The following is a 16,456-nucleotide window of genomic DNA, read 5'->3' as shown; positions in this document are numbered from 1 at the left end:
GCTTGTTGAAAGTCTCTTCACAGTCCAATAGTAATGATTACAGTAAATGATCTAAATGTGTTTATATGTATTTTTATATTCTGGGTAAAGCATAAAACTAAAAAGTGTTCATCCAATTAAATAGAGTCAGACCGACATCACCATAATTCTGATAAGCAGGTCAGACTGTCAGTCAGCATATGTAGATTCGGACTTTTGCGCATCGGTTCACGCAGATCCGCCATTAGCGCGTGCCCATCTGCATCACAAACGGATGCGCGCGAGCGAGCTGCGGGCCGCTCGCTGATGCCGAGTCGGAGCCGGAGGCGCCGAAGGACAGACGAGCTCGGGCCAATTACTGTAAAGCCAGGCGCGAGTATAATTCGCCTTTAAAGCAGCCGCGCGGTCACGTCACCTGACTGTACTCTCCCCTGGCATTTATTTATTTTTTCTGTACATTCTTTACAGCAAAAAAAAAAAAAAGACGGACCGGGAGAAATCGAATGCTGAATTGAAACTTTTAAAAACCTGAATCAATACTGGAGTTACTTTAGCACGCTGGAGGAAGGACGACACCATGGCTGAAGTATTACTGTTAGACAGGTAATGTTGTTTTAAAACTTAGGCTAAGCTATTGTTAGATTGTGTTGTTATGAATGACTTGTATGCGCAGACATTATTCAGCCACTGAAATCTCCTGGTGAAAGATTGATGTGATTATTCTCAGTTTCATAAGTTCCTTTGACAGCATCTATAATGTAGATTTATATTTAGTTTAACAACAAAACATCAGTAAATAGCGCTATACCACCTAACTGCTTTATTGAGCTGAAGTTGCTTTTATATTCACATTGGGTCATTTTTGAACAATGACAGCCTTCCTATACTGTTTACCATGCTACTCTGAATATTCGCTCTGAAATAGCATGTAAGTGTGGCAAAGTAATTATTGTAATTCCTGCACTGCGCTGGCACTAACTAACTGGCGAATGACATGAACTAGTGGGTTGTCTGTCTGCTGTTGTGACGCGGTGCACGCGCGCTCGCGATTTCAGGGGGTGTGGCTTTGAATCACAATCCCTCCCCGCCGTCCTAAGATAATATGCTAAGCGGTTAGCATTTTGGCAGAACACCTACTGCACCTTTAAACATTATATAACTATATAACTTTTATGATGCCTCATCTTCTGACTCTCAGTGTGTTATACGGGGTGGAACAGATTTGATGTGTTCCCGCTGTTAACGTTAGTCGGCCCCCCTCTCCCATACATTTTGCAGAGCAACGAAACCATACAATTATCGGAACTTAAAAAGCCAAACCAATTTCACACCACTGCATTAGTCTTTCCTCTCTCATCAACTAATTTGTCTGCTTGTTCCTCAATATCTGTATTCGGGGCACTCATTTTGTAGCTTTTGTCCAGCCCTAGTAGACATCATTCACATGCACGCACCCGCCCTCTCAGTGGTAACAGGCCACGGTCAGCAGTTCATGTCACATGTGATATCGCAGCTGTGCAGCTGTAAATACATCATTACATTAAGACAGAAAAGGCATTTTTGGGTGAATTATACCATTGGTGTCCATGTTGCTGAACAAAGTATGTAAAACAATGTGAAGACTTGTGCGGCTGCATTTTCTTCTGTCCTGAACTTGAAAATATGATTGGCAGAATCGTAGAAATGCTGGATTAAGATCATCGAGGGGGTCGAATTGAGATTGCAATCTTTGTTAGATTAATTGCACGGCTCTAGTTAGCAGTAATCTAGTGTTTTTAACAAATTTTCATTCGTAAACACAGTTTACATCATATTTCTGTTAAAAATACATTCCACAGTCTGTATTTTTTATTAAACACATTTAACCCCTTAGATCCGACAGCAAAATTCTCACTATTGTCCTCATTACAGAGGGTTGAACACTCAGAATTAATGAGATAATTAAGTGTCTAATTAAACGAAGATTGAGAATTATTGATGAACAACTGTTAACAAGCAGAATCACTAAAAGAAAGAAAAACACAAATTACAGCCAAAACCAAAGATGAATTCAACTGAGAATAAAACTCTTTTTCTGACTGTCTCTCACACGATGAATCCAGTCCGCGCTGCGCTGCCTTTAGCCTCCTCTGCCTGGTTAATGCTAGCTTACTCATCTAACATTACCATAACGTCTTATTCATCCAATGAGTCCAGGGGGGAGGGGGATGTTTCTATATATTGATGTATGGATATTGTGTGTTAATATTTTATTAATGTGTACATGGAACTTCGCCTGTGTTATGGTACCTTGTTGCAATTTTAGTTTCCCTAACAGGATAATAAAGCTGAGTCTGAGTCTATTCTATGTCTTTATTTTCCTGATCATGGGTCTATTTGAAGAAGGTGCATATGGAAAATGCCTCAATAATGATGCCTCCTCTCCTCTTTCTCTCGCGTTTACTAAATCCACTTGTCCACTAATTTTTGATCAATGACAAATACCAATGTTACACTACAGTCCGCTCAGTTAAGTGCCGGTTATTTCAAAACTGACGTTTCCTCGCTTGACTAATGAAAGCATTCTGTTTACTTAAAGAAAGAAAGACAATTTAAATATAATAATATTAATATGTAATAGCAATTTTTTTGCTCAGAAGAAATACAGTTGCCTGAGCAAAATAGTTTTTACAGAGAGGGAGGTGCCTTTTTATAAGGCTAAACTTAATTAAATACCCGAGGCACTTGTGACTTTATATCACATTTGCATTATTTATTCAAAATATTTCCTTCCTTTTAAAAATAAATATATTTACAATCTGATATGTAAAGGAGAGAAAAAAGCATGACTTCAGCTGATGGTGGATTCGAACCGGCTTGATCAATCACGTCAAAAGATGTTGCTGTGCGCTTTACGAGGTACGCCACTCAGGTTGTACTGCTGCAACGCTCTTTACTCATGTTGTCTTTGACAATCAGGCATCGACGGGCGTAAACCGTGAATAGCTTATTCCAACTAGGTGCGCTATTTGCAACTAGCCTAAAAAGACACTCCGAAATGGTCTTTTTTTTCCCCCTCGCAGGGGCCCCAAGTGAGCACGGGCCCCTGGGCCGGTGCCCATAAGGCCCATTGGTTAATCCAGCCCTTATTATGGAGGACAGAGTCTGCTTTACTTGGGTTCTTTAACTATTTGTTCTGACACAGTTTTTTTTTTTTTTTTTTGCTGCTATAATTGTGTTAATCATACTATGAGTATAGCATGATGTTCTAAAAGAAAATAATAATGTGGAGAGGTAAGCGTTATCAAACACCCAATAAGGGGGGAGAGCATGCTAGGAGCCCGGCGGCTAATCAGCAGGTCAATCAGAAATGATAAATAACACCTGTCTTTCTAGTGGTTGGGCAGGAGAGACTACCTTCTTAAGGAGAACGGGAGGAGCAGTCAGGAGAAGAGAGAGCACACACACACACTCTGCTACATGTGTGGTGGCATTTAAGATTAATAAAACAGCTTGCTTACCTGAATCGCTCAACAACAACGAACTTTACTACAGTGGTGCCGAAACCCGTGAAGAAGAATAAACTTCGCTTCCAGAATGTTTACTCCGTCTACTAGTCCATGTGCGGAAGTCATCCAGGCGCTCGCGGTTCTCCAACAGGAACAACATCATGCGCTGGAGGAGCTGAAGAAAGATCTTGATTATACTTTCCAAGTCCTCATGGAGGCCCAGCGGGAGGACCGCGAGGTAATCCGGAGTCTGCTGTCCCAGGAGATTCGGCCCGCTCCAACATCTGCTGCCCACCCTCCCATCACGCTACAGAAAATGATGCTGGAGGATGACCAGGAAGTGTTCCTCGATCTTTTCGAGAAGATGGCTGAGGCGTGTGGCTGGCCGCGGGCTGAGTGGCCGGTACGAATCATCCCACTGCTGTTGGGTGAAGCACAGATCGCCGCACAGCAGTTACCGGCCCAGAATCTCCGGGCCGGCCGCAACCCAGAGGAGCAACATCAGCGTGTTCGCCCTTTGAGTTCGCCCAGCAGCTCCGTGACGCCTGCCTCAGATGGCTGGTGCAGAATGGCTGAACCACAGCCCAGCTGATGGATGCCTTGGTGCTGGAGCAGTTCATCGCCCGCCTCCCCTCTCGAACATCGGAGTGGGTCCAGTGCCACCGGCCAGACGATCTAGAGACGGCCATCCAGCTGGCGGAGGATCATCTGGTGGCGAGGTCCAGAGTCTGCGAAATAACCTCTCTCTCTTCTCCCCCTCTCTCTCTCTCTCCTCCTGTTCCCAGGCCCAGACTGCGGAGACCGCCCACACCAGCACCCAGAAGGCGGTGCACAGAGGCGGATCCGCTGAACGTCCCAAGGAGGGCGGGGCCTTATCTGGACGGAGGGGTGGAACCACGAACCCTGGCGGTTCCCCAGACAACGCCAGGTCTCTCTCTGGTTCAATCGATTGATCCTGCTGGCCCCGGAGGTATAGTGAGAAGGTCTGGGCCGATGTATTGGCGCCGCGGGCACGGTGATAGCGCACCAAAAGTTTGCTCCATGAAGGAGGTAACTGCATTAATTCGCGTTCCCGCCACGCCAATCGCCGCCCACGGTCGCGACGGGCTATACCGGATACCTGGGAGTATAAAAGGGGGTACATATCAAGCTTTGGTGGATTCGGGGTGTAACCAAACCTCCATCCACCAAAGCCTGCTACAAGACCCAGCATTCGATACGAGCCATACGGTAAGGGTAAGGTGAGTGCACGGGGATGTAATTCACTACCCGCTAACGGCAATATATTCAATTTCGGGGGAAAGAGCATAGTGTAGAGGTAGCAGTTAACCCGCACCTCAAACACCCACTAATTCTGGGAACTAATTGGCCTGGATTTAATAGATTATTGGGAATCTTATGTGCGGGTGTTTCTTGGAAGAAGAAATCGCCGGATAGGGGGCGTGTCGCTCAGCTGGCTGAATCCCAAGCGGTGACGTCACGCGCTGACTCAGGGGAAGGGCTGGGAATTTCCCGGTGTAAAGACTTTCCCCTGGAGGAGTCGCGTGATGATACGCTAAAACATGCACTCGAAAGAGTGCAGGTTATTGATGGGAAAATTCTCCAGCCTGATCGACTCCTCTTCTATCCGTATTTTGCGGTTATTAATGATAGGATGTATCGAGTGACCCAAGACACTCAGACAAAGGAAGATACAACCCAGCTATTAGTACCAAAGAGCCGCCGGGAAATGCTTTTTTTTAGGCGACTCATTCTAATCCTATGGCTGGACATTAAGGTCAGGCGGCCACACTAAATCCACACTAAATGGCCTTTGCGCCCATTACCAATTATGGAGATCCCCTTCGAGAGAATTGGTATGGATCTCATTGGGCCATTAGAGCGATCCGCACGCGGGCACCGGTTTGCATTAGTTCTGGTGGATTATGCAAACCGATACCCAGAAGCAGTAGCAATCCGTAACATCTCAGCAAAGAGTGTTGCGGATGCTCTGTTTCATATAATCTCCCAGGTGGGAATCCCCAAGGAGATTCTCACTGATCAAGGCACCGCGTTCATGTCACGCACGATGCGCAAGCTTTACGGATTATTGGGCGTTAAATCTATTCGCACCAGCGTCTATCACCCACAAACAGACGGGCTGGTGGAAAGATTTAATCGCACGCTTAAATCAATGATCCGTAAATTCATTCACGAGGACGCAAAAAATTGGAATAAGTGGTTGGAGCCCTTATTATTCACTGTGCGGGAGGTTCCCCAAGCCTCCATGGGGTTTTCCCCCTTCGAGCTTCTCTACGGCAGACAGCCCAGAGGGGTTTTGGATGTCGTTAGAGAGGCTTGGGAGGACGAGCCTACTACTAGTAAAAATTAAATTCAATATATTCTGGACCTTAGAGCAAAACTCCACACACTAGGGAGGCTCTCTACAGAGAATTTGGTTAAGGCCCAGGATGACCTACGCCGGCGATATAATAAGGGCACTAAACTCCATAAATTTTAGCAGGGAGATAAAGTCCTGGTACTGCTACCCACTTCCAACTCTAAATTACTCGCCAAGTGGCAAGGGCCGTTTGTGGTTACACGACGAGTCAGTGATCTCGATTACGAGGTGGTTCGTTCGGACAGGGCTGACTTGCGTCAGATTTATCACGTTAATCTGCTAAAGCAGTGGAGGGAGCCGGAGGATGTGTTGCTGGCTACGCTTGTTACTAACGAGGATGACCTGGGGCCGGAGAGCTCCGGCCGGGAACGGCCGAGCGCTCTGGTCATAGGGGGCGATAATCTCTCAGCGAGCCAGCTCCTCGACATCCGGCACTTCCAGCGTGAGTACTTTGACGTGTTTTTGCCCCTGCCCAATCGTACTAACCTGATCCAGCACCATATCGAGACCGAAACGGGCGTGGTCGTTAGGACCCGGCCGTACCACCTACCTGAACACAAGAAAAAAGTAATTCAGGAAGAATTAAGTAATATGTTGAAAATGGGAGTAGTAGAAGAATCCCACAGCGACTTGGCCAGCCCGATTGTCTTAGTGCCTAGGACAGACGGCTCGGTTCGGTTCTGTGTGGATTATCGGCCAACCCACGGAAGTGTGTAATTGGGCGAGTGGAGGTAAGGTATCTGGGCTTCCACTTAGGTCAAGGTCAGGTGCAGCCCCAAATTGATAAGACTGCAGCTATTGCAACCTGTCCTAGACCTAAGACCAAAAAGGAAGTGAGATAGTTTTTGGGACTGGCAGGATATTATAGGCGTTTTGTCCCTAATTATTCGGCCCTTGTCAGCTCATTGGCTGATCTCAGTAAAAAGCAGGGACGTGGATACCGTCCAATGGTCGAAGCAGTGCCAACAGGCCTTCTCAAAGGTAAAGTCTATACTTTGCGGGGGGGCGCTATTGCACACTCCTGACTTTGTTCTCCCCTTTGTTTTACAGACGGATGCATCCGATCGGGGACTGGGGGCGGTTCTCTCGCAGGAGGTGGCGGGAGTGGAACAGCCGGTGCTGTACATTAGCCGCAAGCTCAGCAAGAGTGAGGCTAAGTACAGCACCATAGAGAAGGAGTGCCTGGCGATCAGGTGGGCCGTTCTCACTCTCCGCTATTACCTCCTGGGTAGGGGTTTCACCCTCTGTTCAGATCACGCTCCTCTCCAGTGGCTTCACCGCATGAAGGATATCAACACGCGGATCACCCGTTGGTATCTAGCTTTACAGTCTTTTAAGTTCAAGGTGACGCACAGGTCGGGTGCACAAATGGCTGTAGCCGACTTGCTCTCGAGGGCGGGGGGGGAGGGCTGCAGGCCGAACAGCTCTCCGACCTGAGGCAGGCGGTGGGGGTATGTGGAGAGGTAAGCGTGATCGAACACCCAATAAGGCGGGAGAGCATGCTAGGAGCCCGGCGATAAATAACAAATAATAATAAATGATAAATAGTACCTGTCTTTCTAGTGATTGGGCCGGAGAGACTCCCTTCTTAAGGAGAACGGGAGGAGCAGTCAGGAGAAGGGAGAGCACACACACACACACACTCTGCTACATGTGTGGTGGCATTTAAGATTAATAAAACAGCTTGCTTACCTGAATCGCCGACCCTGTCTTCTTCTTCTCTCAACAACAACGAACTTTACTACAAATAATAATAAGTCTTTTAATATTAACTATGATATCAAAATCACCCTCACCTGCTTGTACACACATTGAACATCTAGTTAGTCATAAGTGAGAAATGAATACCATATGTAAACAAACCATTTGACCTACATCAGGCAATGACTGTTTAACAGGTCTAAATACACCATTCACAATGACAACGTTTGATTTATGGAAGTACTTAAAAACACACAGACATCAACAATTACTCTTTAAATCTCAACAATGGTGACAAACAAAACTAAAAATCAAATAAAAATCAACCCAGAACAATACAAAACAATCTACTGAAATATTACCTACCAAAAACAACATAAAATAAAGGAAAAGTAAAAGATTGTAAGAATGCATAGGACTTTAAGCTGCATAATATATTCATGCTGCAATGCATGCTGGGATTTTTGTTCTATGCTGGCACCCAGCATGCATTGCAACATTAATGAATTAAGCAGCTTTTTTAGAAACCGTGGTTGAGGTTCATATCTTGTTTCTTGATGTCTGTGTGTCACCATGGGCAGTTGGAGATCTCAAGATTTTGTGCATGAAACTAAAAAAATTGTAATTTCTTATTAATTCCTTGATAATTGTTTCTTGAACCTTCAAGAGGTTGTAAACATATTGCAAACAATATCAAATTAAACTATTTTCTATGGCTTAACTTTTAAAATACCGAAAAGAATTTATAACGATTAAGTACACACAGTATAGTTTTTCATTGCTTTTCTTGCTATAACTGATGAGTTGCAGAAACAGTTATAACAGTCAGCTATAGATAAGTATAGAAATAGTAAAGGTTCAAGAGGCCAACTAAAGCAGCCATTGATCTCCATGATGGTGAGGTCAAATGAAATATTTTAAATAAAAAATAAAAACCTTTGTTAATTATCAACTATTCTTGCAGATATGACAGAAATTAAGTCAAAATGTAATCAGTGAAGCTGGTGATGCTGTTATTTAATGAAGTTGTTTAATTATCCGTTTTAATTCAATTGGTTTGGTGTGAGGCTGTGTCTGTAGTTTTATTTCTTGTTCTTTCCTTCAGTGATTGTGCTTGTTAACAGCAACTGTTCATGAATGTCTGAATTTGGTCATTTGTGGCCATTCACTGTCTAGTGGACTAAACTAATTGCCTAATTTAGAGACTTGTAAATGAAGGTGTGTGGTGAGAGTTCAGACACTGATTAGTTTCTCGAAAACAAATCATTTAACAGGTTTTCACTGTAGATTGTACAAACTGTTACTGTTAAAATCATGGACATTTTTAACAGTGTGTGCCTTTAAATGCAGATGTGAATGAAGCAGAGATCCAGCATTCATTTGTTCATTCATTTTATTTTCGACTTAGTTCCTTTATCAATCTGGGGTCGCCACAGCAGAATGAACCGCCAACCTATCCAGCACACGTTAGCAGCGGATGCCCTTCCAGCTGCAACCCATCACTGGGAAACATCTATACACTTCCTTTCACACACATACACTACGGCCATATTAGCTTACCCAATTCACCAGTACCACATATCTTTGGACTTGTGGGGGAAACCGAAGCACCCGGAGGAAACCCACGTGAACACAGAGAGAACATGCAAACTCCACACAGAAATGCCAACTGACCCAGCTGAGACTCGAAAAAAGTGACCTTCTTGCTGTGAGGCAATGCTGCCATGCTGCCCCTTTTCGGCTTAGTCCTTTTATTAATCTGGGATCGCCACAGCAGAATGATGCGCCAAATTATCCAGCATATTTACGCAGCAGATGCCCTTCCAGCTGCAACCCATCACTGGGAAATAGATTTTGAATATTAGTCAAAAATATTTTTGATGTATTTGTTGTTTGATTTATTTATTGTGGAGTGTATTCAAGCCTTTTTGCAATTATGAGTCACACAAAAATGCAACAAAGCTACATTACAAAGTTTGCAGTACACGCATACACACATTTAACTTTGCACCATTTTTGCATGTCTACTTGCATCAAAGGTAACAAGATACAAGTTAATATACACTGCTATGTAGATATCCATTTTGCTACTGTACAAAATAAACCTCATTTAATGTTCACAAACCAAAAAAACTTTTGTATGATGGAAGTATCCTCCTATATAGTTGTACTGACACTATGGCTATGGTGATTCCAGTGGTAATGAATTACATAAAGATTTTGGAGTCTTTCCTTTATAACAGACATTCTGCCCAGTTTCCAAATCTCGGTTTTGCATCATATGTGTCCTTTAAAATAAACAGGCACTAATCAAAAGTTGCTGAAATTAATATGTTTTTTTTATCACATATGGTAAAAAAACAACAAATAAATAAATAATAAAAAATGAAATCCTACAATAAAATTATTGCAGTTATCTAATTATTATTTTGTTATATTAGGATTGTTTTTTTTTAAGTAAAATAAATGTTGTAAAATAAATTTACTTAAGGATTTAGGACCTTTTTTGTGATGAGCAATTAGTGCAACTGAACAATGGTCCAAAGGAGTTATTTGGTGTAGTAATTTTAGAGTCAGGCCTACAGATGAAATCAGTAATAGTAGGAGTCAGTACAAGTCAGCAACACCAAAGATGTGACGATTAAGTAGAGCCATACATTCATTTATACTTTAATTTAGCGTGATGACTTAAGCTAAACTAAATGACTAATTAGTCAATACAAAGGGCCTGTGAACATGTTAAATAAACCGCACAATCTTTATCACCATAGTGAATGGAAACGGTAACAAAACAAAAATAAAACAGATATGACTGCACAGAAGGAGAATATCAATACTGTCAGAGACCGGGTCAAGTTCAATTGCTATTTGATTCAGTTAATTATTTGCCGCTATGTAATGAGAAATATTGACAAGAAATATAATTATGTGCAAATAGCGATTTACCAAATCGTTATTGTAAAACATTGCACGGATGCAAAAGGCGTCTGTTATAACCCAAAATGCTTCACGTTCCTGTGATGCTTAAATATTCTGTCGTTTCATGCAACTCGCTTGAGTTTGAAATACAGCCTTGAAAATAAAACATAGTGACAATAAATGTGTAGATTAAGAAGCACATGATAAGGAAGGATTCTTAAATTGGATTATAATGAAATAGAGCTGATGGCATTAAATCTTGTGACACTAGCGATCAGCTGAGCATGTGACGTCATGGGTCCGCACCTTTTTAAGTAACGGGCCTCTAAATCAATACACAAGTCCCTTAGTAAGCAAAAGCTTGGGAATACTCACGCTTTATCCACCAACTCCCTGACTTTCCACATATTCAACATCTTCGAGCTTTAGCAGGGGCCTTCCGCCTCAGATAGCGTTGTCCGGGTCGTAAAAAGGCAGTTGGACTCGGATGTCTATTGCCGATAATAACAGAATCCCTCAGCCCCTTCGCCACTACAGCGTAAATCTACACGGTGCAGCGCCTCAGCCAGTTACCACGGTGACGCGTTTTGTGCGTCAAAAGGGAGCGGACGCAGACATGACGTCGCATATGAGCATTGTAGGAAATGTAGTTTTTCTTGAAGCAGGCCCGCTCAGACGGCTAGATCTGCACTTCCAGACCTTACAGTGCCACCTGCTGTTTGAAAGATCGACCAACTGAATTCAGCTGCTTATTAATTGTAGTTTAAACTATTTTTCTACTATAAAATATTACGCTATGATTGAAAACATTATTATATGAAGTATTAAACATACTACATTTTGGATTTAATGCATTAATTCTGTTGTATTTTTATTAATTGTATTTGTAAATAGATGTTGTTCAGTTACTTCAATATTTTCAGAGATTTGTTGTTTTTTAATCATTAAGGAATTATCACTGTTTCGTATTGAGTTGAGGGCAGGCCCGGCGCTACGGGGGGGCAAAGGGGGCCATTGCCCCCTCAGAAAGAATTTGTGCCCCCCCAGTTTTCATAAAGGATTGTTCACTCAAAACTGAAAATTCTTTCTGTCATTAATTACTAACACTCCTGTCGTTCCAACCTTTAGAACACACATAATATATGACATAGCAATTAAATTATGAAAATTGTGAGATTAAAGTTAGTCCTATAGTCCAGAGATCCGGTCCCCGCGTCAGGTGAGGTGCGCCCGTAAATAAATTGCGCACTTGGCAATGGAGGCGCCCTCAACTCACAAGGGAGAAAAGTGGGTGACATGATACGAGCAGCTTAATTCATTTCATGTTTTGGTTAACTAATTCTTTAAACACAACACTGAGCGCTAAAATACGGAACCCCGGAAGGGACGTAGTGGGGGAGAAAAAAAATGGGTGGGTGAAAAAAAAATAATGGCTGTTTCTCAATATGCGTTCTTCAGCGGTCTTGCGTCCTCGTGTTCTCGTGAAACGTCATCATCAGCTGCCTAAGTTCAGTTCCAATACTCAAGACTGCAAGTACGGAGGACGCGTGAAACTTCCCGGATGTGTTCTTGATATAGAGGACGCACTGATGCTGACTTGAGCACCGAACTCGCTCTGGAAGTCCCAGAAGTCATTGCGACTGGAGGTGGGAAGCGCTGCATTTTATTTAGATTTATTATTAAAGTTTAGAGATATCACTTATTTACCTCAGGAGTTTCCCTAAATGAAACGGTGAAAGTAAACATTAACATGAACATCTTAATAAAGGAATAAACACATTAAGAGTTGTTTGCTGAAATTCGTATTAAAATCTGTTTTATTTATATTGTGCAGAGTATATTTATAATGTTTTTATGTATATATTTTGAAAAGGGGAAAAACAATAAATTGCTGTATGAATGCTGTAATGTTTAAATAATTTACCATTTAAAACGCGTGAAGGTCACATGACCATCAGGAAGAACGCAGCATCCCATTTCTCAAAGGACGCGTTCTCTGCCCTCGCGGTCTCCTGAGTTCGTTCTTCCGAGGACACCTGGCAAGACCGGTCTTCACAAGAACACAAGTCCGTTCTCTGCGTTCTTGGAATTGAGAAACAGCCAATGGGTGAAAGAAAAAAAATGGGTGGGAGGAAAATATATATTTCTTAGTTTTTTGCGTTCTCTCGCAAAGTTTTGCGTTCCCTCGCAAAGATGTTTTGCGTTCCCTCGCAAAGATGTTTTGCATTATCTCGCAAAGATGTTTTGCGTTCCCTCGCAAAGATGTTTTGCGTTCCCTCGCAAAGATGTTTTGCGGTATCTCGCAAAGATGTTTTGCGTTCTCTCGCAAAACTGTTTCTCCACAAACACTTCCTGTTCACTGCACTCACGTAAACCCTCCCGTTTTTGCCGAAATTCTCCCGTATTTTACCATTCTACCCCACTTTCTTTACATTACTGTGCGTATGCTACCTATGAACCAATGAATGCATGTATAAGCGCTGACTGACAGACGCGCTTCGTACAATAAACTGATCCCAGATCAGCGTCTGTACACGCCATTTACAGAGGAGCGGGTGTATGTTTAAACAGACAAATACACTGAATAATATGAAACATCTCCGTCCTGCATGTTTTATTTTTAACAGCTTATTTTCTCTTAAATGAGCACAAACAGTTTCTAAAGTAATGGACTGCTTTCATTATAGATCTGTGCATTCTTACAGAGACACCTCTGTTATCAAACTAAACAAAACATGAGATTCATTTGCTGCGCACTTGTTTGATAACAGAAGTGTCCCTTTAAATGGCGCGTACAGACGCTGATCTGGGATCAGTTTTTATTGTATGGAGCGCGTCTGTCAGTCAGCGCTTAAACATGCATTCACTGGTTCAAAGGTTGCAAAGTGAAAGGCGACAATCAGCGCACAGTAATGTAAAGAAAGTGGGATAGAATGGTAAAATATGGGAGAATTTCAGCAAAAACGGGAGGGTTTACGTGAGTGAAGTGAACAGGAAGAGTTTGTGGAGAAACAGTTTTGCGAGAGAACGCAAAACATCTTTGCGAGGGAACGCAAAATATCTTTGCGAGGGAACGCAAAACATCTTTGCGAGATAACGCAAAACATCTTTGCGAGGGAACGCAAAACATCTTTGCGAGATAACGCAAAACATCTTTGCGAGGGAACGCAAAACATCTTTGCGAGGGAACGCAAAACTTTGCGAGAGAACGCAAAAACTTAGAAATATATATTTTCCTCCCACCCATTTTTTTCTTTCACCCATTTTTTTTTTTCACCCAGCCAATTTTTTTCTCCTCCACTACGTCCCTTCCGGGGTTCCGTACTAAAAGGAAGAAACGCAGAAGAAATTTGCTGTTAAATTAATTTTAGCAGAGACGCAACTGCCAGTCATTTTCACATTACTTATTCGGGAAGATGTAGCCTAATAAAATGTTTTAATAAAAACAGTAGGCAGTGTTTTCCCACAGGTTGCTACACTATAAATAATATTTTAATTTATTAATTAATATTGTTATTAATATGATTACAATTAAGCTAAAATTGACAACGCAGAACCCTTTGAATAATGTTTGCTTTCATTTTGACATTGTTAAAAAGTGCACTATTACAGTTGTGTAGAGAAACATCCCATTATGCAGCAGCAAAGGTATAACACTTAATAAATGCCTTTTGCGTTTTAAGATGATCGGCCAGCAAAGTCAAGTTTGCTGTGTTATAAATGGAATATAGTGCTTCAGTGGAATTACCGCGGATCAACCAAGAAATCTCTCACGTGCCCTGCAGGTATACTGAATAATAATCTTTTAAAAATATGTAATTTAGGCTCTTACTGCTATTTGCTCATGCAAAATTAAACGACATAAAATATATTGTAAACCTATTTTAAGAGCTAAAATACAGTCAGCATATGGAGTTTGTTTTGACTTGTAGCTCATGGCCCTAAAATGAAAATAACCTGAAAGCAAGTTATTAAAATAGGCTTAATAAATAAATAAAATGACGGGTAGGCCTAGTAATCTAATGGTTTATGATGGTTTACAGATGTCAACCAGACAATATCACGAAAAAATCCCACTTTTGATAGCCTAATGTAAATCTTTTTTTTTACATTTAAAATGATGAAAAAGGTTATATGGCCTGAGTTGCGTGTTATCCGTGCCAAACTAATTTTCACGGTAATAACTGTGAATTTTGGAATCTTTTAGATATTTTTCTGGCTACACTAATGGCTTAAAATGTAACTAAGTAATTGTTTTAAATGACATTAGATTGTAACATTTAGCTTTTCCCTAACACTGATGTTGGTTGGGTAATAGGCTACGTGAAGCGGGATGGCTCGGTTAAACTGATTTCACTATATTTATTTACCGGTTACGAATAGTCTGATCGTGGGTCAGCTTGCATGTGTGGGCATAATTTGACATCTTTACCTAAAACTTTAAACATTCATAGGCCTGTTATTTGAAATAAGATGGAAATAAATAAGGAGATGAACATATGATTTAAAGCACTCGTTTGGCACTAAAGCCATGATCTGTCTGCATTAATAAGCGGTATCGTTGCATTACCATCATTAATAAAATCAGTAAAAGCAAAACTGTTATTATTACTATTAAAACGCATATTACTGCCTTAGGTCAGTAACAAAGTAAAGTAAAAATAAATGTGAATAAATAGCCTAAATGAAAGGAACAAGAGAGACCAAAATCAACCACCAGGTCTAGTGCCCCCCTATAGATTTAAAATGCCCCCTCAGTTCTGATATCCTGGCGCCGGGCCTGGTTGAGGGAATGAATATTATCTTCATATACAATACATTTCTTCACATACAATAAATTATAGTACTCTGAGTAATTTTCCCACAACAAACTTTATTTGCGTGTACTTTAACATGAGGTCCTACTAGTCAAGTTGTAAGCAATGCAGAGAAAAAATGGTGAAAAATAATAATTGGAGTATAACTATTTTTTAATTAGAAAATTACATCAAATAAAATGAATGCTTTACATTCTTGTTGGGGAGATTTTTCATTTTCTAGAGCATGGAAATATCTGCAGTCTTTGGTGCGCTGTATTAGTGTTGGCAGAGACCGCCCTTTTTAAATAGTAAAATCAATCTAGGGAAATATACACAACACAAGCAAATTACTATTGCTTAACCTAAGAGAGCCCATATTGTAAATTCTATGCAGATTAACTGATATTTTGATTTCCAAAAAAATCCTCCGGCTCCGACTCGGCATCGGCGAGTGTTATCCTGGCCGAGTGCGGCCCGCAGCTCACTCACGCACATGCGGTTGTGATGCGGCTGTAAAGCACTGGCCCGATTCCAGTCAACCATATCCGGCCCGAGTCTGTCTGTAGAGTCCGGGCCGCTTCTGGCAATGACTCTGCTGATGGCAACCGATTAAGTTCTTATTTTATCTAGTAATCTGTTAGCTCCATGTTTAATGATAATTTGAGAAAATATTCATGGTACGACAGCAAAAAAAAAAAAGAATATTTAGTGTGGATGGTCGCAATGTTTAGATGCAAACAAATCAATATTATTTATAAATAGATTATACATGTCATCTAGAGAAAAACAATGTAACATGCGTTTATTTTAGAGATAGCACGCTACTGTGCTGACTGTTTTTTTTAAAGCAGAAGTTAGTTTCATAATAAACACGAGTGACTAAACTCCTGATCCAAACTCCAATCCAGACAGTGGCGGTAATGCTCCAAAAAGCTGGTTGTCAACCACCATGGCATGAAAATCACAAGAAGAAAAAGAAGTTTGGTTTTTAAAAATTTTCATGTGGATTCCGGTCAGAAAGGTAAGCTTTTTACTGCTTGTGTACTGTATACTTAGCGAATTTAGAGCTTAAACATTTCCACAGTGTTTGGTTGTAACAGCGTTTAGTAATTTAAAACAGTTTGATACGAAATGTAACTTGCTTTAAGAAACACGACTGGAGCTAATGTATGCTAACGCTAACAGTTACA

General features: G+C 41.4%; 1 protein-coding gene across 23 annotated transcripts in view; it reads right to left on the bottom strand.

Annotated features, from left to right (window-relative positions):
• clint1b (clathrin interactor 1b) overlaps nt 1–16,456 on the bottom strand; it is a 542,948-nt gene that overhangs the window by 479,709 nt on the left and 46,783 nt on the right. For 17 of the 23 annotated variants that reach the window (XM_073935409.1, XM_073935415.1, XM_073935420.1 and 14 more), the window contains exon 1: nt 10,843–11,030. The exons of the other annotated variants lie outside the window; for them this stretch is intronic. In XM_073935409.1, coding sequence (XP_073791510.1) covers nt 10,843–10,883 — 41 coding nt within the window. In that variant the 5' untranslated portion in view covers nt 10,884–11,030. Of the gene's footprint in view, nt 1–10,842; nt 11,031–16,456 lie in introns of those variants that run through there. 23 annotated transcript variants of the gene reach the window in all.

Source organism: Danio rerio, chromosome 21 (assembly GCF_049306965.1).
Source record: "Danio rerio strain Tuebingen ecotype United States chromosome 21, GRCz12tu, whole genome shotgun sequence".
Taxonomy (NCBI): Eukaryota; Metazoa; Chordata; class Actinopteri; order Cypriniformes; family Danionidae; genus Danio; species Danio rerio.
Note: the sequence above shows the minus strand (reverse complement) of the source record. Positions and strands in the feature narration are given on the sequence as shown.